The 14,901-nt window shown below is 44.8% G+C and overlaps 10 protein-coding genes across 18 annotated transcripts; all 10 read right to left on the minus strand.

Moving 5' to 3' along the window:
• Positions 1-459: 459 nt before the first annotated feature.
• On the minus strand, positions 460-2,889 carry LOC120418374 (uncharacterized). 8 transcript variants are annotated; one of them, XM_039580743.2, is made up of 5 exons: positions 1,715-2,695; positions 1,419-1,436; positions 953-1,296; positions 714-891; positions 460-649 (listed from the first exon to the last, which is right to left on the minus strand). In XM_039580743.2, exons 3-5 carry the CDS (start codon positions 1,241-1,243, stop codon positions 513-515), a joined length of 606 nt encoding a protein of 201 aa, XP_039436677.1. In that variant the 5' UTR covers positions 1,244-1,296; positions 1,419-1,436; positions 1,715-2,695; the 3' UTR covers positions 460-512. The 8 variants fall into 8 exon arrangements, with proteins under 8 accessions (XP_039436677.1, XP_039436678.1, XP_052567441.1 ...); XM_039580744.2 differs by having other exon boundaries at positions 1,408-1,436; XM_052711481.1 differs by having other exon boundaries at positions 1,710-2,695.
• A 276-nt stretch (positions 2,890-3,165) lies between these two features.
• LOC128093741 (uncharacterized) lies at positions 3,166-5,044 on the minus strand. Of its 2 annotated transcripts, XM_052711463.1 has the most exons (3): positions 4,907-5,044; positions 4,680-4,848; positions 3,166-4,622 (listed from the first exon to the last, which is right to left on the minus strand). In XM_052711463.1, the coding sequence occupies exons 1-3, from the start codon at positions 5,042-5,044 to the stop codon at positions 4,483-4,485; spliced, it is 447 nt and encodes a 148-aa protein (XP_052567423.1). In that variant the 3' UTR covers positions 3,166-4,482. The 2 variants fall into 2 exon arrangements, with proteins under 2 accessions (XP_052567423.1, XP_052567422.1); XM_052711462.1 differs by having other exon boundaries at positions 3,166-4,848.
• Positions 4,929-5,943, minus strand: LOC128093744 (uncharacterized). The gene is made up of 3 exons (XM_052711466.1): positions 5,749-5,943; positions 5,522-5,690; positions 4,929-5,458 (listed from the first exon to the last, which is right to left on the minus strand). Exons 1-3 carry the CDS (start codon positions 5,782-5,784, stop codon positions 5,262-5,264), a joined length of 402 nt encoding a protein of 133 aa, XP_052567426.1. The 5' UTR covers positions 5,785-5,943; the 3' UTR covers positions 4,929-5,261.
• A 1,743-nt stretch (positions 5,944-7,686) lies between these two features.
• On the minus strand, positions 7,687-8,219 carry LOC128093752 (uncharacterized). Its single transcript, XM_052711476.1, has one exon. It carries the CDS (start codon positions 7,996-7,998, stop codon positions 7,789-7,791), a length of 210 nt encoding a protein of 69 aa, XP_052567436.1. The 5' UTR covers positions 7,999-8,219; the 3' UTR covers positions 7,687-7,788.
• Positions 8,220-8,396: 177 nt separating this feature from the next.
• On the minus strand, positions 8,397-9,267 carry LOC128093757 (FLYWCH-type zinc finger-containing protein 1-like). The gene is made up of 3 exons (XM_052711483.1): positions 9,234-9,267; positions 8,892-9,183; positions 8,397-8,736 (listed from the first exon to the last, which is right to left on the minus strand). Exons 1-3 carry the CDS (start codon positions 9,265-9,267, stop codon positions 8,397-8,399), a joined length of 666 nt encoding a protein of 221 aa, XP_052567443.1.
• LOC128093753 (uncharacterized) lies at positions 9,267-10,176 on the minus strand (the record flags this gene model as incomplete). Its single annotated transcript, XM_052711477.1, has 1 exon — positions 9,267-10,176. A coding segment is annotated over one exon (462 nt), but the record flags the coding sequence as incomplete, so codon positions are not given.
• A 77-nt stretch (positions 10,177-10,253) lies between these two features.
• Positions 10,254-10,649, minus strand: LOC128093748 (uncharacterized). Its single transcript, XM_052711470.1, has one exon. The coding sequence runs from the start codon at positions 10,647-10,649 to the stop codon at positions 10,311-10,313; it is 339 nt and encodes a 112-aa protein (XP_052567430.1). The 3' UTR covers positions 10,254-10,310.
• Positions 10,650-10,818: 169 nt separating this feature from the next.
• Positions 10,819-12,160, minus strand: LOC128093758 (uncharacterized). The gene is made up of 4 exons (XM_052711484.1): positions 12,142-12,160; positions 11,362-11,543; positions 11,057-11,233; positions 10,819-10,986 (listed from the first exon to the last, which is right to left on the minus strand). Exons 1-4 carry the CDS (start codon positions 12,158-12,160, stop codon positions 10,819-10,821), a joined length of 546 nt encoding a protein of 181 aa, XP_052567444.1.
• A 625-nt stretch (positions 12,161-12,785) lies between these two features.
• LOC128093735 (uncharacterized) lies at positions 12,786-13,760 on the minus strand. Its single transcript, XM_052711452.1, has 2 exons — positions 13,627-13,760; positions 12,786-13,560 (listed from the first exon to the last, which is right to left on the minus strand). Exons 1-2 carry the CDS (start codon positions 13,742-13,744, stop codon positions 12,842-12,844), a joined length of 837 nt encoding a protein of 278 aa, XP_052567412.1. The 5' UTR covers positions 13,745-13,760; the 3' UTR covers positions 12,786-12,841.
• A 288-nt stretch (positions 13,761-14,048) lies between these two features.
• LOC128093742 (uncharacterized) lies at positions 14,049-14,860 on the minus strand. The gene is made up of 2 exons (XM_052711464.1): positions 14,539-14,860; positions 14,049-14,405 (listed from the first exon to the last, which is right to left on the minus strand). Exons 1-2 carry the CDS (start codon positions 14,663-14,665, stop codon positions 14,056-14,058), a joined length of 477 nt encoding a protein of 158 aa, XP_052567424.1. The 5' UTR covers positions 14,666-14,860; the 3' UTR covers positions 14,049-14,055.
• Between the last annotated feature and the right edge of the window lie 41 nt (positions 14,861-14,901).

Consider the following 14,901-nt stretch of genomic DNA (forward strand, 5'->3'; position numbering starts at 1 on the left):
ACCAAGTCGACATGGGTAGAGTTTTTCGTCGCTAGATACCGGACCTGTAATGTAATTTTTCAGGTTATGTTGTTTTGAACCTAACCACCAGTTGGTACTCACAAACTCCGCTCGAACCTGCCGATCCTGGCGGACGGTTTTCTCCAACCGTTCCACCTCGTCTCCGCTGGCCAGCGGGAAGTCAAATCCGCGCACGGATGCGTAATTCGTGGAGGGACGTGGTAGTTGAACTCGGGTGCGATCCAGCACTGCCAGCTGCGTACGGAGGGCCTTTATGCGGCGGAGGTTTTCTGGTTCGACCATTCCGTTGGCGGCCGCCCGTTTATAGACTGCCAGCTGGGATTTTATGCGTTCCACTGCGAGCACGTGCTTCTCTGAGAAGATAAATAAAGTGAGAGACCAATTAGTTTTGACTCTGTTGTAGTACTAGAATGACTAATAAAATCATCGACGCAAGAGTTTGTAAAAATACTGCTTTATTCTTATAAATAACAAGTACGAAAATCGTGCCATCAATTGCCCTGCAATTGTTTTAGTTTCTTTTTCAACACTTGATTCCGAGTGTATCGCCTCCGACTTATGTGATAAATGGCCTTTTTGAGTTGCTCCATCAGGATGACACCGTTGATACCGTGCGATCGCCACGCTTCTAAATGTTAAATTTATTAATAATACAAATTATTCAGAATCTCAATATTCAAGATTTTCCGTACCCAGCATGCAGGAGGAAAAAACCTCGTACTTCTTCATCGCTTTCTTCGGCGTTTTCGGGTACTCTGCCCGTTCCACCCCGTAGTAGCTGTAGTTGGTCATCGAATAATCGCTGAAAAACATACTGAAAGACTGCACCACGCTCAGATGGATCGGTTTAGTAACGTTAAGGTATTGCACCTGTCGAAAAAAAGAAATCAAAAAGTCAAATGAAGTACTAGAATAACTTCATCTTAATTACGTATTGCCCCCGAATGATCCCGCTCTGCTTGACGCTGATCTCGAGCCGTTCGATTTCGTCCTCGGTGGCCAACGGGAAGACAAAGCCGAGCACCGCACTGGAATGATGATCGTCCGGCAGAGGAGCCGGACCTGGCTGGCCGTAGCAATCTGGTTCTGCTGGAACGAGGTGATGTTGCTGCAACTGGCCGAGGAACATATCGTGGTGGTGATGGTTTGAAGTGTCCAGCGTAGGTCCCACGCCGAGATGATGCTGGATGTGGGGCGGTGCTGGATGCTGCTGGTCGAGCATCGTGGTCAGGTTGCGCACCTTGACTGACGTGACCGATGCGATGGCGAAGGGGGCTGAAAGGTGTAAGTGAGGAATTTTAGTTGGGAGTTTTTAAAAATTTTGCGTTTTGAAAGAAGACAAGTCAAGCAGTGAGACAGTTGATTTTATTCAGAACATTCAATTACAGTACAATTACTCTATGGTAGTCAGGGAGCTGAAAGAAAAGACAAACAAAAAAACGAACCTAATTAGTTTAAAATACATTTGCAGCCCCTGTTAGTATAAATGTCCCATATGCATTTTCGTCGTATTTTTGAATTAATAATGCAGTTTGGATTGAAAACATGCGCTTTTTTTTGAAAAAGTAATCAAAAATATTCAGTCTAGAAAATTTAACACGTAGTATGGAACAAACTTGCTTCGTATGCAATGGGACATTTAAGCGAACAAGGGCAGACCTATATCGAAGCATTTATGTGCAAATTACTTTACATTTAATGCTCGGACAACCCTTAGGACATGAGCTTTCTCCAGATGCATTGCCAGTGAACTCGGTTCTGAGCTGCTACTCTCCAATTTTATTGCCCAACTCCCACACATTGCCATAGAGTTGGGCCATTTCGTGGTTTATACTTCTCCTACATACATTGTTCTCACGTACGCCACCAAAGATTGTCCTAAGCACTCACCGTTCGAGAACTTCAAGCGATTGCAAGTCCTTCTCGAGCTTTGTCCACGTCTCGCGCCCGTAGAGAACCATCGGTCTTATCAGCATTTCGTACACGGTGCACTTTACGGGAAAGGAGACCAGACCTTAAGGTCTTGTGGAGTCTATAGTAGTTTGCGTCGATCGTCACGCTTGGTTCTATGCGAGCCCTTAGGGAATTGGTTCCTCCTGCCAGCAGATACTTCTTCTTCGCCACATTCACCCTTAATCCAGCATTCTCCCCTTTCCGCTACAATTCTGACCATTCCTCATGTCGTTTTAAAATAAAGTTTCCAAAGTAGTATTCATGTAAAATTTAGTGGACTAACACTTCACTAAGCGATCATTGTTCGAGTTTTTCCTGTTATCATTGCAAAGAGATTTCTGTACCGGATTGGGTTTGTTTTTGATGTATTGAAAATCACTATAACTTGTCAAAAAATATTCATGTTTCTTGACAAGAGTTTTATCAAAACATATCAACATGCAATGTTGTTGATCTTCGAAAATCTACTTTTCGAGGAAAATAATCTGTTTTCTTCAGATATTCTTGCAAATTTAAGCACTAATAATTATTATTCCAAATTCATTCACTATATCCATCCTCATCCGAACCACCACCCACCCCCTGTCAATCGCCGACGAATTTCCACCCCCTTCGCGAGAACCGATTTTCTTTGCACGAAATCCGACCAACCGCCGCGGCATTCGGGCCGAAAACAGTTGCATCGCGCGAGGACACACTTCCGGCCGCCGGTGGGCACATTTTCGCTCAAAATGTCGCACGAAAACTGAGGCTTTTGGTCGATATTTTGCACCCACACGTAATGGCGTTTGTTTTTGTTTCGCAAAAATTTTAATCCGTTCCGCTTTCGCGGCGTTCCATCTTGAAGTGTGGTTCGGTTGCTGGCGTTCCTTGCAAAGGTAAGGGGAATATTCATGAATTCCGTAATTTTAACAATTTTAAAATTTATTTCGCAATAAAATCCAGAGTTTTTTTTTTTAAAGGACCAATAAACTATTGTCTTTCATATGTTTATAGGACCTAATCAAAAAAAACTCTAGAAATGGTCTAATTTTGTTCAGGATGAACTTAAATTCAATGTATTTATTTGTATCACATTTACAAATAGTGTTACGTAATGGAAGGACGTTCCACACAAAAAGGGACAACTTGAAACGGGAACGAATTGACATTAGGCCGTAATTTAAAGGTGCGTTCACATTGCATGCGACGTTTTTCCTTTTTTTTTTTTTTTTTTTTTTTTTTTTTTTTTTTCCTTGGATGGCCCACCTCTTGCCCATACACATTATTTGTAGTATGGAAGGTTTACGAGCAGATATCTTTCGATAATTCTATTCCAGTGCTTGAGAGTATCCTTAAATCTTACTCGACTTCCGTGTATGCCCATCCGTTTCTCTCATTACATCACCTCAAGGCGCTCATACAAATCCTATGTTGAGTCTTTTATGTCACTCGCTGCTGCTTCCTTTTCTTCTATTTAGGGATTTGAGATCATTTGCTATCTCACACACATATGAGCACATAGGGTTAAAACCGCGCCCAGATTCGCGTTACTTTTGATCAAACTTTTTCGTGCTATAGCACGTTACACAAAACAGTGCAATCGTAGTTGAACTGAAAAATTCGTATGGGGAGGTGCGAAAACGAACTCAGCAAAGTGCGATTTTCAGTTACAGTGTAGTTGTATTTCGGTATCGACGGCTCAAACAAAAAAAAAAAATACGGGCGAAAATGCAGTACTAGAATAAAAATAAACATATACATTTTGTTAAACTACCAAAAAACGATTTGCGCTTTTTTTTTATCCAAAAGAAAATAATAACGGCAAAAAGAGGGATGTGAATCCAAATGTAGTAAAAAATCAACTTCGTTTTAAATTTTAGATAATATAACGCAAATCCAATTTATTTGAGGTTTTATAATAGTAGCAATCCATAGGACATTTTTGTTATCCTTTTGAATATCGATTTTTGCTTAAAGTTGATATAAATTTGATAAATAGTAGTTTTTCTCTGTTAAGATTGCACCTAGCATAAAGTTTGGTTTTGGCATCCATACTCAATATAGATCACATTGTATAAACTACCGAATACTTTATATCTTTTGTAAATTCTATCAAAATGGAATGGTTGGTGGTGTAGAATGCAATTCCACCATAACCGAGCCATCCTTGGGGTGATTGTGCTGGTGCCTCACGCGAACTGTTCTCCCGTTTCCATCTGTCGTGGCACGCACCTGGCAGCCCAGCTGGGCGTGCCGCCAGCAGCGCCAGCTTACCCGTTTTCCGTGGCGAGCCGCTTTGTCGAAGCGGAAGCCCCGCACGAACATCAGCCTGCGCTTGCGGGCCAACTGGGCAAAGTGGACATTTCCCCGCATCGGGACGAGCTCCTCTGTTGGTGAAATTGGAAAATTACATTAGTTTACAAAGTTATCGCAAGAGAGGTGTAGTACTAGAATGAAACAGAAAATAAAACAACAGAAAACCTAAATATTGTTTAAAAAACTTCATTAACAAAAAATCTAAATTTATCAAGTCTCAGCGCCTTTCAGCTGAAGTCGCTTTCGTTGGTTGTAGTTTTTCACATAACGTCGTCTCGATATCAGCAGCAACGCCTTCTTCAGTGATTCCACCAGCAAATCGTCTGTGACTCCTTGATCACTCCAGGCCTCTGCAAAAGAAAAATGTAAAGTAGTACTAGATTGCGTTTTGCATCGAAAAGTCTCACCCAACATGCACCCAGTGAAAATGGCGTAATCCTTCATAGCTTTTTTCGCTGCGGTCGTCGAATCGCTGCCAGTCCAGGTGAAATTAGCCATTGCCTCGTCGTCGAAGAAGCGGTTGAAAATCTGCCCAACATCCACGTTGCGGGGCTTGTGGATGGTCAAATATTTGATCTAGTACAGCAGCAAAAAGTGGTTAGTGGTTAGGAGATTGCGAAATAGCCAAACTTACGTATTGACTTTTGATGAACGGATTTCGGTTGACCATCAGCTCCAGACGATCGACGTCTTCCTCGCATGTCAACGGGAAGTCGAATCCAGCTACTCGAACCGCTTTCGAGGACTTAACCGGCTTGTTTGCAATGTTCATCCATGGTTTTGCAGTGGTTTTTTGAATGCTCGATTCAATGGAGATCTCAGCACTATTTGGTTCAATTTTTATGATGGCATTGTTACAGATTTCTGAAAAATAAAAATTTAGTTTGTTAATATTTTTAAATATTATTTTTTTAGAATAAATTTCAAACCAAACATCAAAAATTGTTTCATTAAATGGAAAAATATGTATCTTTATTATGACCAACATTTCATTCCCCCTCTTCACCCATGTACGGGAGACACTCAATTTGGGTTTTTTTCTTGTACACTTTGCGCTTTTCGAGCAGACGACCCCGGTAGCGCTGATAGTAGCGAGCCGACGAAATGTGCTGCTTTGCCTTCTGGCAGGCCAGGGTGATGCTCCGTTTGATCGAATGCTCCGTCACCTCGTGATGGTCCCAGGCGTCTGCAGAGAAAAAAAACGAGCTATTAGCCTTCATTCTAGTACTACAGTTAGCATCGGTTCTACCTAGAAAGCATTCAGTGAAGATCATGTATTCTTTCATGGCTTTCCTAGGATGCTGTGGATGGTTCAGCCCGTTGTAGGTGAAATTTGAGAGCACCTGGTCGGTGAAACATTTGCCAATGGCCACAGCAGCGTCCTCGTTTGCGGTTTTCTTCGATTTCAGATAAGTTACCTGAAAGAAAATTAAATTTAAAAAAATGTCTCGAAATGGTCTCGCAAATAGATCTTACATATTGCTGTCGCGTAACTTGACTGATGTTGACCATCCTCTCCAGCCGCTCAACGTCCTCCTCGCAGCGTATCGGAAAGCTGAATCCGGCGACGCGCAGTCGGGCCGCGTTGCCACTGACCGATTCGTTGTCGTCGAAGCGTTTCTTGTACGGCCTGATCCGCGATTCTGAGGGGGAAAAAACGATTAGTAAGTACTTTCCTACTTAAAACTAGTCTAGTACTACAAGTTAGATTATTGTCAACGCCATTATTGTTCTAGATCAGCTGGAGTTATGCAATGACTGAATAACCCCTGAAGATCTTTTTTTTTTTTTGTTATCAGATCAATATCGGCGCTCGACACATTGGAAACGTTCTAGTACTACAAATAATCCACAAAAGACCAAGTTTCTATTCAAACTGGAATTGTTTTATTTCTATGCTACGGTCGTCATTCTGCGTAGGTTTTAGTGTCAAGCATTTTTTGGATCGACTTTTTCGCCCGGAACGTCCGCTGGCGCATTCGGTTGCGACTCTGCTTGATTGCGGCCGACATCTGGGACGCCAGCTCGACCTCGTCCATTCCGTCACGGTCTCCGAAGGCCTCTGAAAGGAGATTAAAATGTGTTATGCTAACTTCGAATTTACGTAGCAGAATAATCAAACTCACCAATGAAGCAGTGCGAGAAGATGTCGTAGCCACGCATGGGAAGCTTTGTTTTGCCGAGAGTGTTGGATCCGTTGTAGTTGTACCCATCGAGGGCTTCGTCGGAGAAGATCGCCGGCATAAATTGTACGAGCGTCATTGACGGGGCCTTTTTGCGAGCTAGGAAGTTGATCTGCAATCGAAACGTTGTTAGCATTCTAGTACTTCACCAACCACTCAGTACTTCTTACGTATTGCCGGCGGATGTCGTTGCTCTGCGAGACGGTGTTCTCCAGCCGTTCGATGTCCTCCTGATCAATCAGCGGAAAGTCGAATCCGGAGACGCCGCTCGAGCCTCCGAACGAGGGCTTAATGGCCGGCAAGATCGCTCTGATCTTTTTCTTCGGCTTTTCGACGCTTTCCTTTAGCTGCAGCTCGCCGTCGCTGGTGGTGACAAAGAAGTAGCTCTCGTTGGTACGTCGTGCCGCTGGAAAGCACAGAGCAATTGGAAGCGTTAGAAAGATGGGGTACTAGAATGGTAGGAGTGTGTGAAATGTAATAATAGTTGATTTATGTTGTGTTTATGAAATTTATTTTCCACTTTGTTTTCAATGTCTCCGTGGTTTGGAAGTTCCATGTAAAACTTTCTTATGTTGCAGTACTAGAGCCACCTAAAAATAGTAAATATTAGTTACGACGTCGTTCAATATCCTACCAAATCAAGCCATTTTAAATTATATTTTTCAAGGCACTAATGTTTTATTTATTGAAAATATTAAATAAAAGATACAATTATTTGAAATATAATTTTGTTTAAAAAAATTCCCTCACTCACTCAATGTCTGGCGTGATAAACCCCACACGAATCGTCGTGCAGAGCCGCCAGCTCCTGATGATTATGATCCCCAACTTTGTACATCAGCCCAGCCTTCACGAGGACCTGCGCCGGACAAAAGTGCTTCTTGTGATGCTGGCAACGGTACACGCTCATCTTGGTCTTGGTGAACACAAACTGAAATATTTGCTGGTCCAGCACCACCGGGGCGGCACCGAAGCGGGAATTCTGGTACACCACCGGGATGCCTCCCTGCGCTAGAATCTCGTCCGTGTTGGCCGGCATGCCCGTCTTGGGTACCTTCGCGATTTTGGCCTTGGTCGACTTCTTTTTCGGCGGCGCTGAAATGACTGTGAGAGAGAAATGTTAGTATGGTGAAGTACTAGAATGGAGGTTTAATGAAAACAGTATTTATTTTATTTTTTCGATTTATTTCAGTGACAATTCAAAATTCAAAAACAAGAAAAAAAATACTGGAAATTCAAAGCTACCTGAAAGAAACCTTTATTCACTAATCTTCATTAAATTCACACGATAGAAGGAAATTGTTACTAAAAGAAAAGGTTAAACCCCCCTCTACTATTCGGGTTTCTCGCACGGATCGTGATTATGGATCTGATTTTTCAGTATCAGACCGGCACTCCCGTCCAGCGTGATGATCCGGGCGCGACACTTGAGCGAGCGGCTCTTCGCGCAGAGCCAGTACGTTTTGTTTTTGTTGCTGTTGTTCCGGAAGAAGGCGTACCCGCCCATCAGCAGCATCGGCCGGCCCTTGCGACCCACCACCATTTTCAGGTCCAGCGGAAACTTTGTCTTCACGTCCAGGTCCTCGTCCGTGTCGTCCAGGCTGTGCTCGAGCTTCGGGATGCGGCGCCGACCTGGGGTTAATTGGGTGGGAAGTAAAGAAAAGGGTGGGAATGTTAGTAAATTTGTAAAAGAAGAGGTTTTTTTATAAGAAAAAGACGAGGGAAAATTTTCGGAGCAAGCTTTATTATGTTTTTTTAGTTGTTGAGCCTTTGAACGCCTAATTTGCAATGTTTGGTCAATTTCTGTTCATTTGTAGTACTAGAATCGGCTTCTACCTAAAAAGAAATAAATTAGTTAGTAAAAAGAATAGTAGAAATCATTTGATTTTTCATGAAAAAGATATCTAAAACGCTTAAAACATTCACGAATCTTTATTCGAGTCAAGTGTAAGCAAACCCCAAAAGCAGCTCCTTGCTCTTTTTGCCACTCTTCTTCCGCGGCGGGCACTCGCCCAGGCTGATGTCCCGCGTGTGGGTGTGCTCGTCGTTCGTAACGCGCACATAATCGAACCCGTTGACGGACTTGGTAATGGCGCGGGCGCGACAGCGCAGCCGCTCGTAAAACTGACACTTCCAGTTGACCCGGGTGCCACCGTCCAGCGTTTTGTTCTTGCTAAAGTAGAAACCGTTGTGCACCAGCTGCTGCGTGCCACGCAGCGTGTACTCGTACTTGGCCCGCTCGACGAAGGTCACCTTTTCGTCTGGAAGTTTAAAGATGACGCTTTGTTAGTGGAGAGCTTAATGATTGTAGTACTAGAATGCTGCGAAAAATGTTTGTTTGAGTCACTGGAGTTAGTTAAAAATGCATTTATTAGCTACAATCAGCGCGGTCACATCATTGTTGGGAACACAACATAATCTAGTACTGCAGCTCACGAAAGAAACGTCTGCTGGCCGTCGTCAACTGTCGGTAGGGTGCTCATGCGGCGAAAGCTGATCTTGTACTGCTCCGCGGGGTGGTAGTGCATCGTGTTGGTGGCCTTGACGTACACGATTCCGTTGATTTCGCGCGTTACCGCCCGGGCTTTGCACTTGTAGCGCGTAAACAGCGAACACTTCCAGTTGCAGGTCTTGGCCGACTGGCGGTCCTTGGTGTACGCGTGACCACCGTACAGGAGCTTCTGCTGACCTCGGCGGGTCGTGCCGAAGACGGCCGGTTCGAAAATTCCTGCCGTTTAGAGAAAAGAAAGTAGAATTAGTAAAATAATATTGAGGTACTAGTTTTGTTCCGAAATAAATTCAACACATTCATTAACACGATGTACTAAGTCTGAAATATATATTTCTCAAAAATAAAACTTCATTTTGGTGGCATCATGATCGGCGTCTTCCGGTACTCGTTCACCGGGTGTGAGTGCGAGTCGTTCGTAAGCCGGACGTACGTGACACCCTGGATGAGCTTGGTGATGGCCCGCGCGCGGCACTTTTGCCGCCGAAACAGCGAACAGCGCCAGTTGGTGGAGTCGGAAAAGTCGCGGTCCTTGACGTACTCGAACCCTTGGCAGAGCAGCTTCCTGGCGCCCCGCTGGGACAGACCGAACTGGGCCTCCTCCATCTCGGCTTTCGGGACCAGAAAGTGGTACTTTTCGTCGAGTTCTGAAAGAAAGTAAGTGATTGGTTAGTTGATTTGCGCGAAAACTCGACTTTTCGTAAAAATGAAGTACTAGAATAAGGAAGGGTTATACGTTCAAATTACAGTTTATTCTCGTTTATTTGAATACACCCGAGGCTGTACAGAGTGAGCAAACGTGGGAGAACGCAGCAGTGCAGTGGAGCTGCCGCTGGCGAGCATGGTCTGGTTCAACAGTGTCGGAGCTGCCGCCGTCGTCCTAATCGCGGGCTGATAGGTTCCCCCGAACGCGGGCACCGGTCCCGCCGATCCCACAATGTCGTGATTGTGGATGTGCTTGACGTTCATCCGCGAGTTGATTTCGTCAATCACCACAATGCAGGGACACTTGCACTTGTAGTACTGGTTGCACTTCCAGTACTGCTTGTTATTGCGGTGCCGGTTTCGGAAAAAGGTCACTCCGTTCACGACCAACAGGTGCCGGCCACTGCGCTGGGACGTCTTGAAGCTAAACTGGGGCGAGGTGAGCAGCGATTGGGACTGAAACTGCTGCAGAATCGCTTCGGTGAGGGGTACTAAAAGAAGAAAAAACAAATAGACGTGTTAGTGAAGTACTAGAATAACAATATTTTTCAACAGATCTTCGCCTAGTATTAAAAGAAATCAGCTTATCTAGGTAGTTTTTATTCAAATTAGTCAAACACTTAAACGTGAATCGTCTAACGCTACAGGAGAGGTTCCGATTCCAGCTTGAAATCGTGATTGTGAGTGTTCTTGGTCATACAGGCGTCAGGCGCGAGGACGTTCGTGATGGCACGAGCCTTGCAGCCGCTGTGCCACTTGGTGCACTTCCAGTACGTTTTACCGCTGTGCGAGTTGTTCTTGATGTAGCGATGACCCTCGTAGATGAGTACATTGTTTCCTCGTCCCGTGGTGTACGTCAGCTTCGAAGTAATAGCCCCAACCTGGGGCATTATAAATGGTTTGATTTCCTTCCTTGCGGTTTGTTTCGATTTCAGCGCTTTGGATGCCTTTTTCTTCATAACTTTTTCCTCCGTAATCATATCCGATCCGATAAATTCAGCAATGTAGAAAATTTCATTTTCAACTCCTTGATCTGAAAAAAAGAAAGCAAAATTAGTAAAAGAAACTTGAAAGCTTTAGAAAAAATCCGAACAAAGAAACAAGTGTCATTTCAATTTAAAAAACAAGTTTATTGAGTATGATAACAGTTTATTTATCAGCTTCTCGAATGATAAAAATCTCCTGCGCGCTAGTCCTCACTTTACGCTGAACCTTCACTTCGTGGTTGTGTTTGCCACTTCGAGAAATCAGCGTCGGATGTTTCTCGTCGTCCTCAACGTTCCCTGTGATGACTCGCGCTTTACACGATGTGCTTCCCTGAAAGCAGAAAGAAAAACTCACGTAACTCATCTAATCTAGTACCACACCCACCCCACAAAAATCCTACCTTTTTGGCGCAGATCCAATAGGTTTTGATTTTGCTGACGCGATTTTTCACGAATCGAAAGCCATCCACGTGCAGCAGCACGCAACCCCGCTGACCGATGACGAAGAAAATGTCCTTCGGCGGCTCTAGTACTTCACCCTCGCCGTCCACGTTCGCTCCCACTGAAATGAAATGAACACGATATAGTTAGCGCAATCCTTCACATTTGTCTCTAAACAAAAATCAACAACGCGTGTTTTGAAATTTCCATATTCGTTTTTATTGCAGTACTAGAACGGGTCGTGATTGTGGTTTGGAAAGCGCACCACCAGATTTTCCTCCCCATTTTCGATGGTATAGGTTAGCACGCGCGCTTTGCACTTGCTGACGCCGGCCCGCGCGCACGACCAGTACGTCTTGTTGTGGCACTCTTTGTTTTTGGTATAGCTGTACTGGCCCACCTTTAGCTTGCGGCTGCCGCGGAAGCCCGACACGTACCGGACGTAGTCTGCAAGGGAGGGTTGGGAAACTCGCATTAGTGGTTGCATGATGATTTTTTTTTTTGTGAAGATCTGTTCATACGATTAAAACAACAGAGTCATGTTGCTCTAGTACTACTCAACGTTTAATTCAACATTAGCTTTGGTGGAAATGATATGCTTTTAAAGCAAATAAAAATTCTTTCTGAAGTACTCCAACGTAACAGTCAGTCTTATGAGTTCAAATACCGTTCAAAGAATAAGGTATAATTTCGTGGTTGTGAGCAGCGCTGATTGTGACAAATTTTTGATCGATCGTTTTGATACGAGCTTGGCAATTTTTCTTCAAGCAACTCCAGTAAACGACAGACTTGCGGGAGAAGCGCCGAACGTAAAAGTGGCCTTGGTGTTTCAGCATGACGTAGCCATGCTCGCCGATGACAAATGTTGGTTCCTCCGCGTGTATTCCTGAAAAAAAAAAAGAATATTAGAACAAGTCTCAAATTATCTTGAAATGTATTAAACTGTCGTCACAAAAAAACATAAAAAATCTTGTAAAACATAACGATTGTTTTATTTGAAAACAAAAAATATGCCAGAATATAAACGAAGTACTAGAATAGCTACCCTGACTAGGAGGCCGCATCGTGGTTATGAGTGCCGTTGACGGAGATGACCGGACGAACTGTTTTAATGGAGGCTCCGCAGCTAATTTTAATACAGCGCCAGCCGGATCTGCGACCTTTCTGACGTTGATAGAGGTGACCTTGGTATTCCAGTTGAACTCTGTGATTCTTAGCCAACGCAAACGTTGGTTTCGGCACGTTATCTGTGAATCAAGGAAAATAATTTCTGTAAATTTGGTTGCAATTCATGATTTTCCAAGGGCAACAAAACAATAAAAAAAATATTCTAGTACTACGATGAATATTTACTTTTAGTGACGTTCGATTTTTACATTATCCAGCTTTAGTTTGAGTGGACAAGATGTCACCGCATGGTTGTGACCGCCGTACACCATAGCCAAAGCCTGGTCGATTGTTTTGACGCGAGCCTGGCAATTTTTCTTCCAACAGCTCCAATAAGTTATAGAACCGCGAACCAGCCTTCGGCCGTAAGTATAGCCTCGATAAATCAGTTTCAGTCGTCCATTGTTTTTTACCACAATTTCCGGATGATCCGAGAAGCCATCTGAAAGTGTAAAAGCAAGAGCGTTAATAAGATTAAATTAATTTGCATTTTTTCTAGTTTCAAAGAAATAACAACAAAAGTTCATTCTAGTACTACAAAACGTTTAATTTCACAAATGCGCGACAATGGCAGCTGGTCATTCGATTTCGATTGATTCCTCCTGAGCTTTTGGGAGTTGTGGCGTGCTCTCGCTGGCGTTGGGGAGCCAAACCATCAAAGGGTTGTCCTTGTCTGTAGCTGAGCTGTGGATCGAAGATCGGCGCCTTGTCTGGGAAGGAACAGCGTGTTGCGGTGATCCGTTGGACGCCGACTCCTTGGACAAACTTTTGGGAATTGCTGAGTTCCTTCTTGCGATGGTGCTTGAAACTTGCTCCGCTTGGGTGTTGCTCTTAGGAGACGTAGTTTTTCGTTTCTTCGCTTCAGAACTTCGGGTGATTCGGACATCGTCAGGGTTAGTTTGTGTTTCCTCTTGAGTTGTGACATCCTCAACGAAGGAAACACTCTTGCCCTTTTTGGAAGTGGAATCTTTGCCGGCCGATTTGCGTGCGTTCCCTCCTTTGGGCTGCCCGAGTGGCTTCCGGACGGAGGCAGCCTCAACCGACCTCTTCGACGCGGCGTGACTGTGCTCGATCGAGTCGAACCAAATCTGGTTATAGCCGCGCGTTATTATACGCGACTCGCACGTCGGATTGGGGCAAACCCAGGCAACGGTGTTGTGTTTGCTGATGGTTTTCTCCACCCGATAGCTGAACCCGCGGAAGGAGATGTACTTTTGGGTCGTGTGCATCGGCACGGGAGTGGTGTACCAGACTTCCGGTTTCGGTGCCAGGTTATCGTACAGCAATGGTGAGTTTCCTGAAAATTTGGAGAGAATCGTTAAAATACAACAAATCTAGTACTTCTTTTTAACAAAAAAGGTACCTGGGTTCACCACAACCGTGTCAAAATCCTGCTCGTGAATTCTCTGGTAGTTGCCTCGCCGCGGATGGTTGTGGCCGTGGCGTCCGACCCTAATTTCGTTTACAGCACGAGTGTACATCAGAGCGGGGCAGGTCTGTTCGGCACAACGCCACGTATTCTCCGAAACGAGATTGTACCTGTGGCCACGGAACACGAAACAACGGTCCCCTCCGCGTGTTGTCGTGTACTGGAGGTCGGCCTTGTACCAAGTCCGCGGAACTGGTATTTGATCCGCTTGAAGAATGGACGGTTCAGCTGGAATGGTAAAAAATGTATGAGAAATGTAGTACTAGAACTTTTTCTTTTTTTAGAATAAACAAAGATAAAACTGCAATTGTAGTACTAGATTAGCCACAAAAATTAAACACTTTTAAACGGTTTGAAACATTTTTACTGATATTCAATAGGCTCGAGTTTAATCTGTAACGGTTCACCCACTGGACCAGCATCGCCTTCACCGCCCGACCTCGACCGCTTGTTTCGCGGTCCCCCATGGTTGTGGTTGTTGGGGCCGTACCACAGCTTGTCGACGCCGCGCGTAATCACCCGACAGGTGCAGCCTTGCCGCGAGCAGGTCCACCCGATCGTGCCGGCCAGGCGCGCCGTGCGGGACACGTGAAACCCGAACCCCCGGAAGGACAGATTGCGCTTGCCCCGTTTGCTCTCGAAAAAGCGCAACGGAACGGTGTACCAGGTGCGGAAGCTCGGTTCCTGGTCGTCCGGCAGCGGCGGGGGGTTTTCTGGAACGGGAAAATTGTAAAAAATAATAATGACAAGCTAAAACACCGAGCTCGGGGCTTAGTTCAAGTACTAGATTAAATAAAATAAATTTCAAAGCACAATTAATATTAGGTGAAGTACTAGAATACACACCCGGATCGACCGTTTCTCCGTCAACGTCCCTTTCGTGCGTCTTTTGGTGACTGCCGAAGCGTGGATGAGTGTGGGCGTGCGGTCCCACCATCAGCCGATCGTCACGCTGGGTGTTCAGCAGGGCCATACACTTGGTTTTGTAGCAGCGCCAGGAGAATGCGTCGTTTGCCTTGACGGTTTCGCAGTTGTACCGGTGGCCGCGGAACGTGATGCACCGGAATCCTTGCCTGTTTTTCGTGTACTCCAGCTTGACGGTGTACCACCTTCCGACTTGAGGAATTTCGTCCGGTTGTAGAACTGGTGGGCCACCTGAAATGGTACAATAATTGTGTTAATTCAGAGAATATGAAAAAAGACCTGGAA

This window comes from Culex pipiens, unplaced genomic scaffold, assembly GCF_016801865.2.
Source record: "Culex pipiens pallens isolate TS unplaced genomic scaffold, TS_CPP_V2 Cpp_Un0029, whole genome shotgun sequence".
NCBI lineage: Eukaryota > Metazoa > Arthropoda > Insecta > Diptera > Culicidae > Culex > Culex pipiens.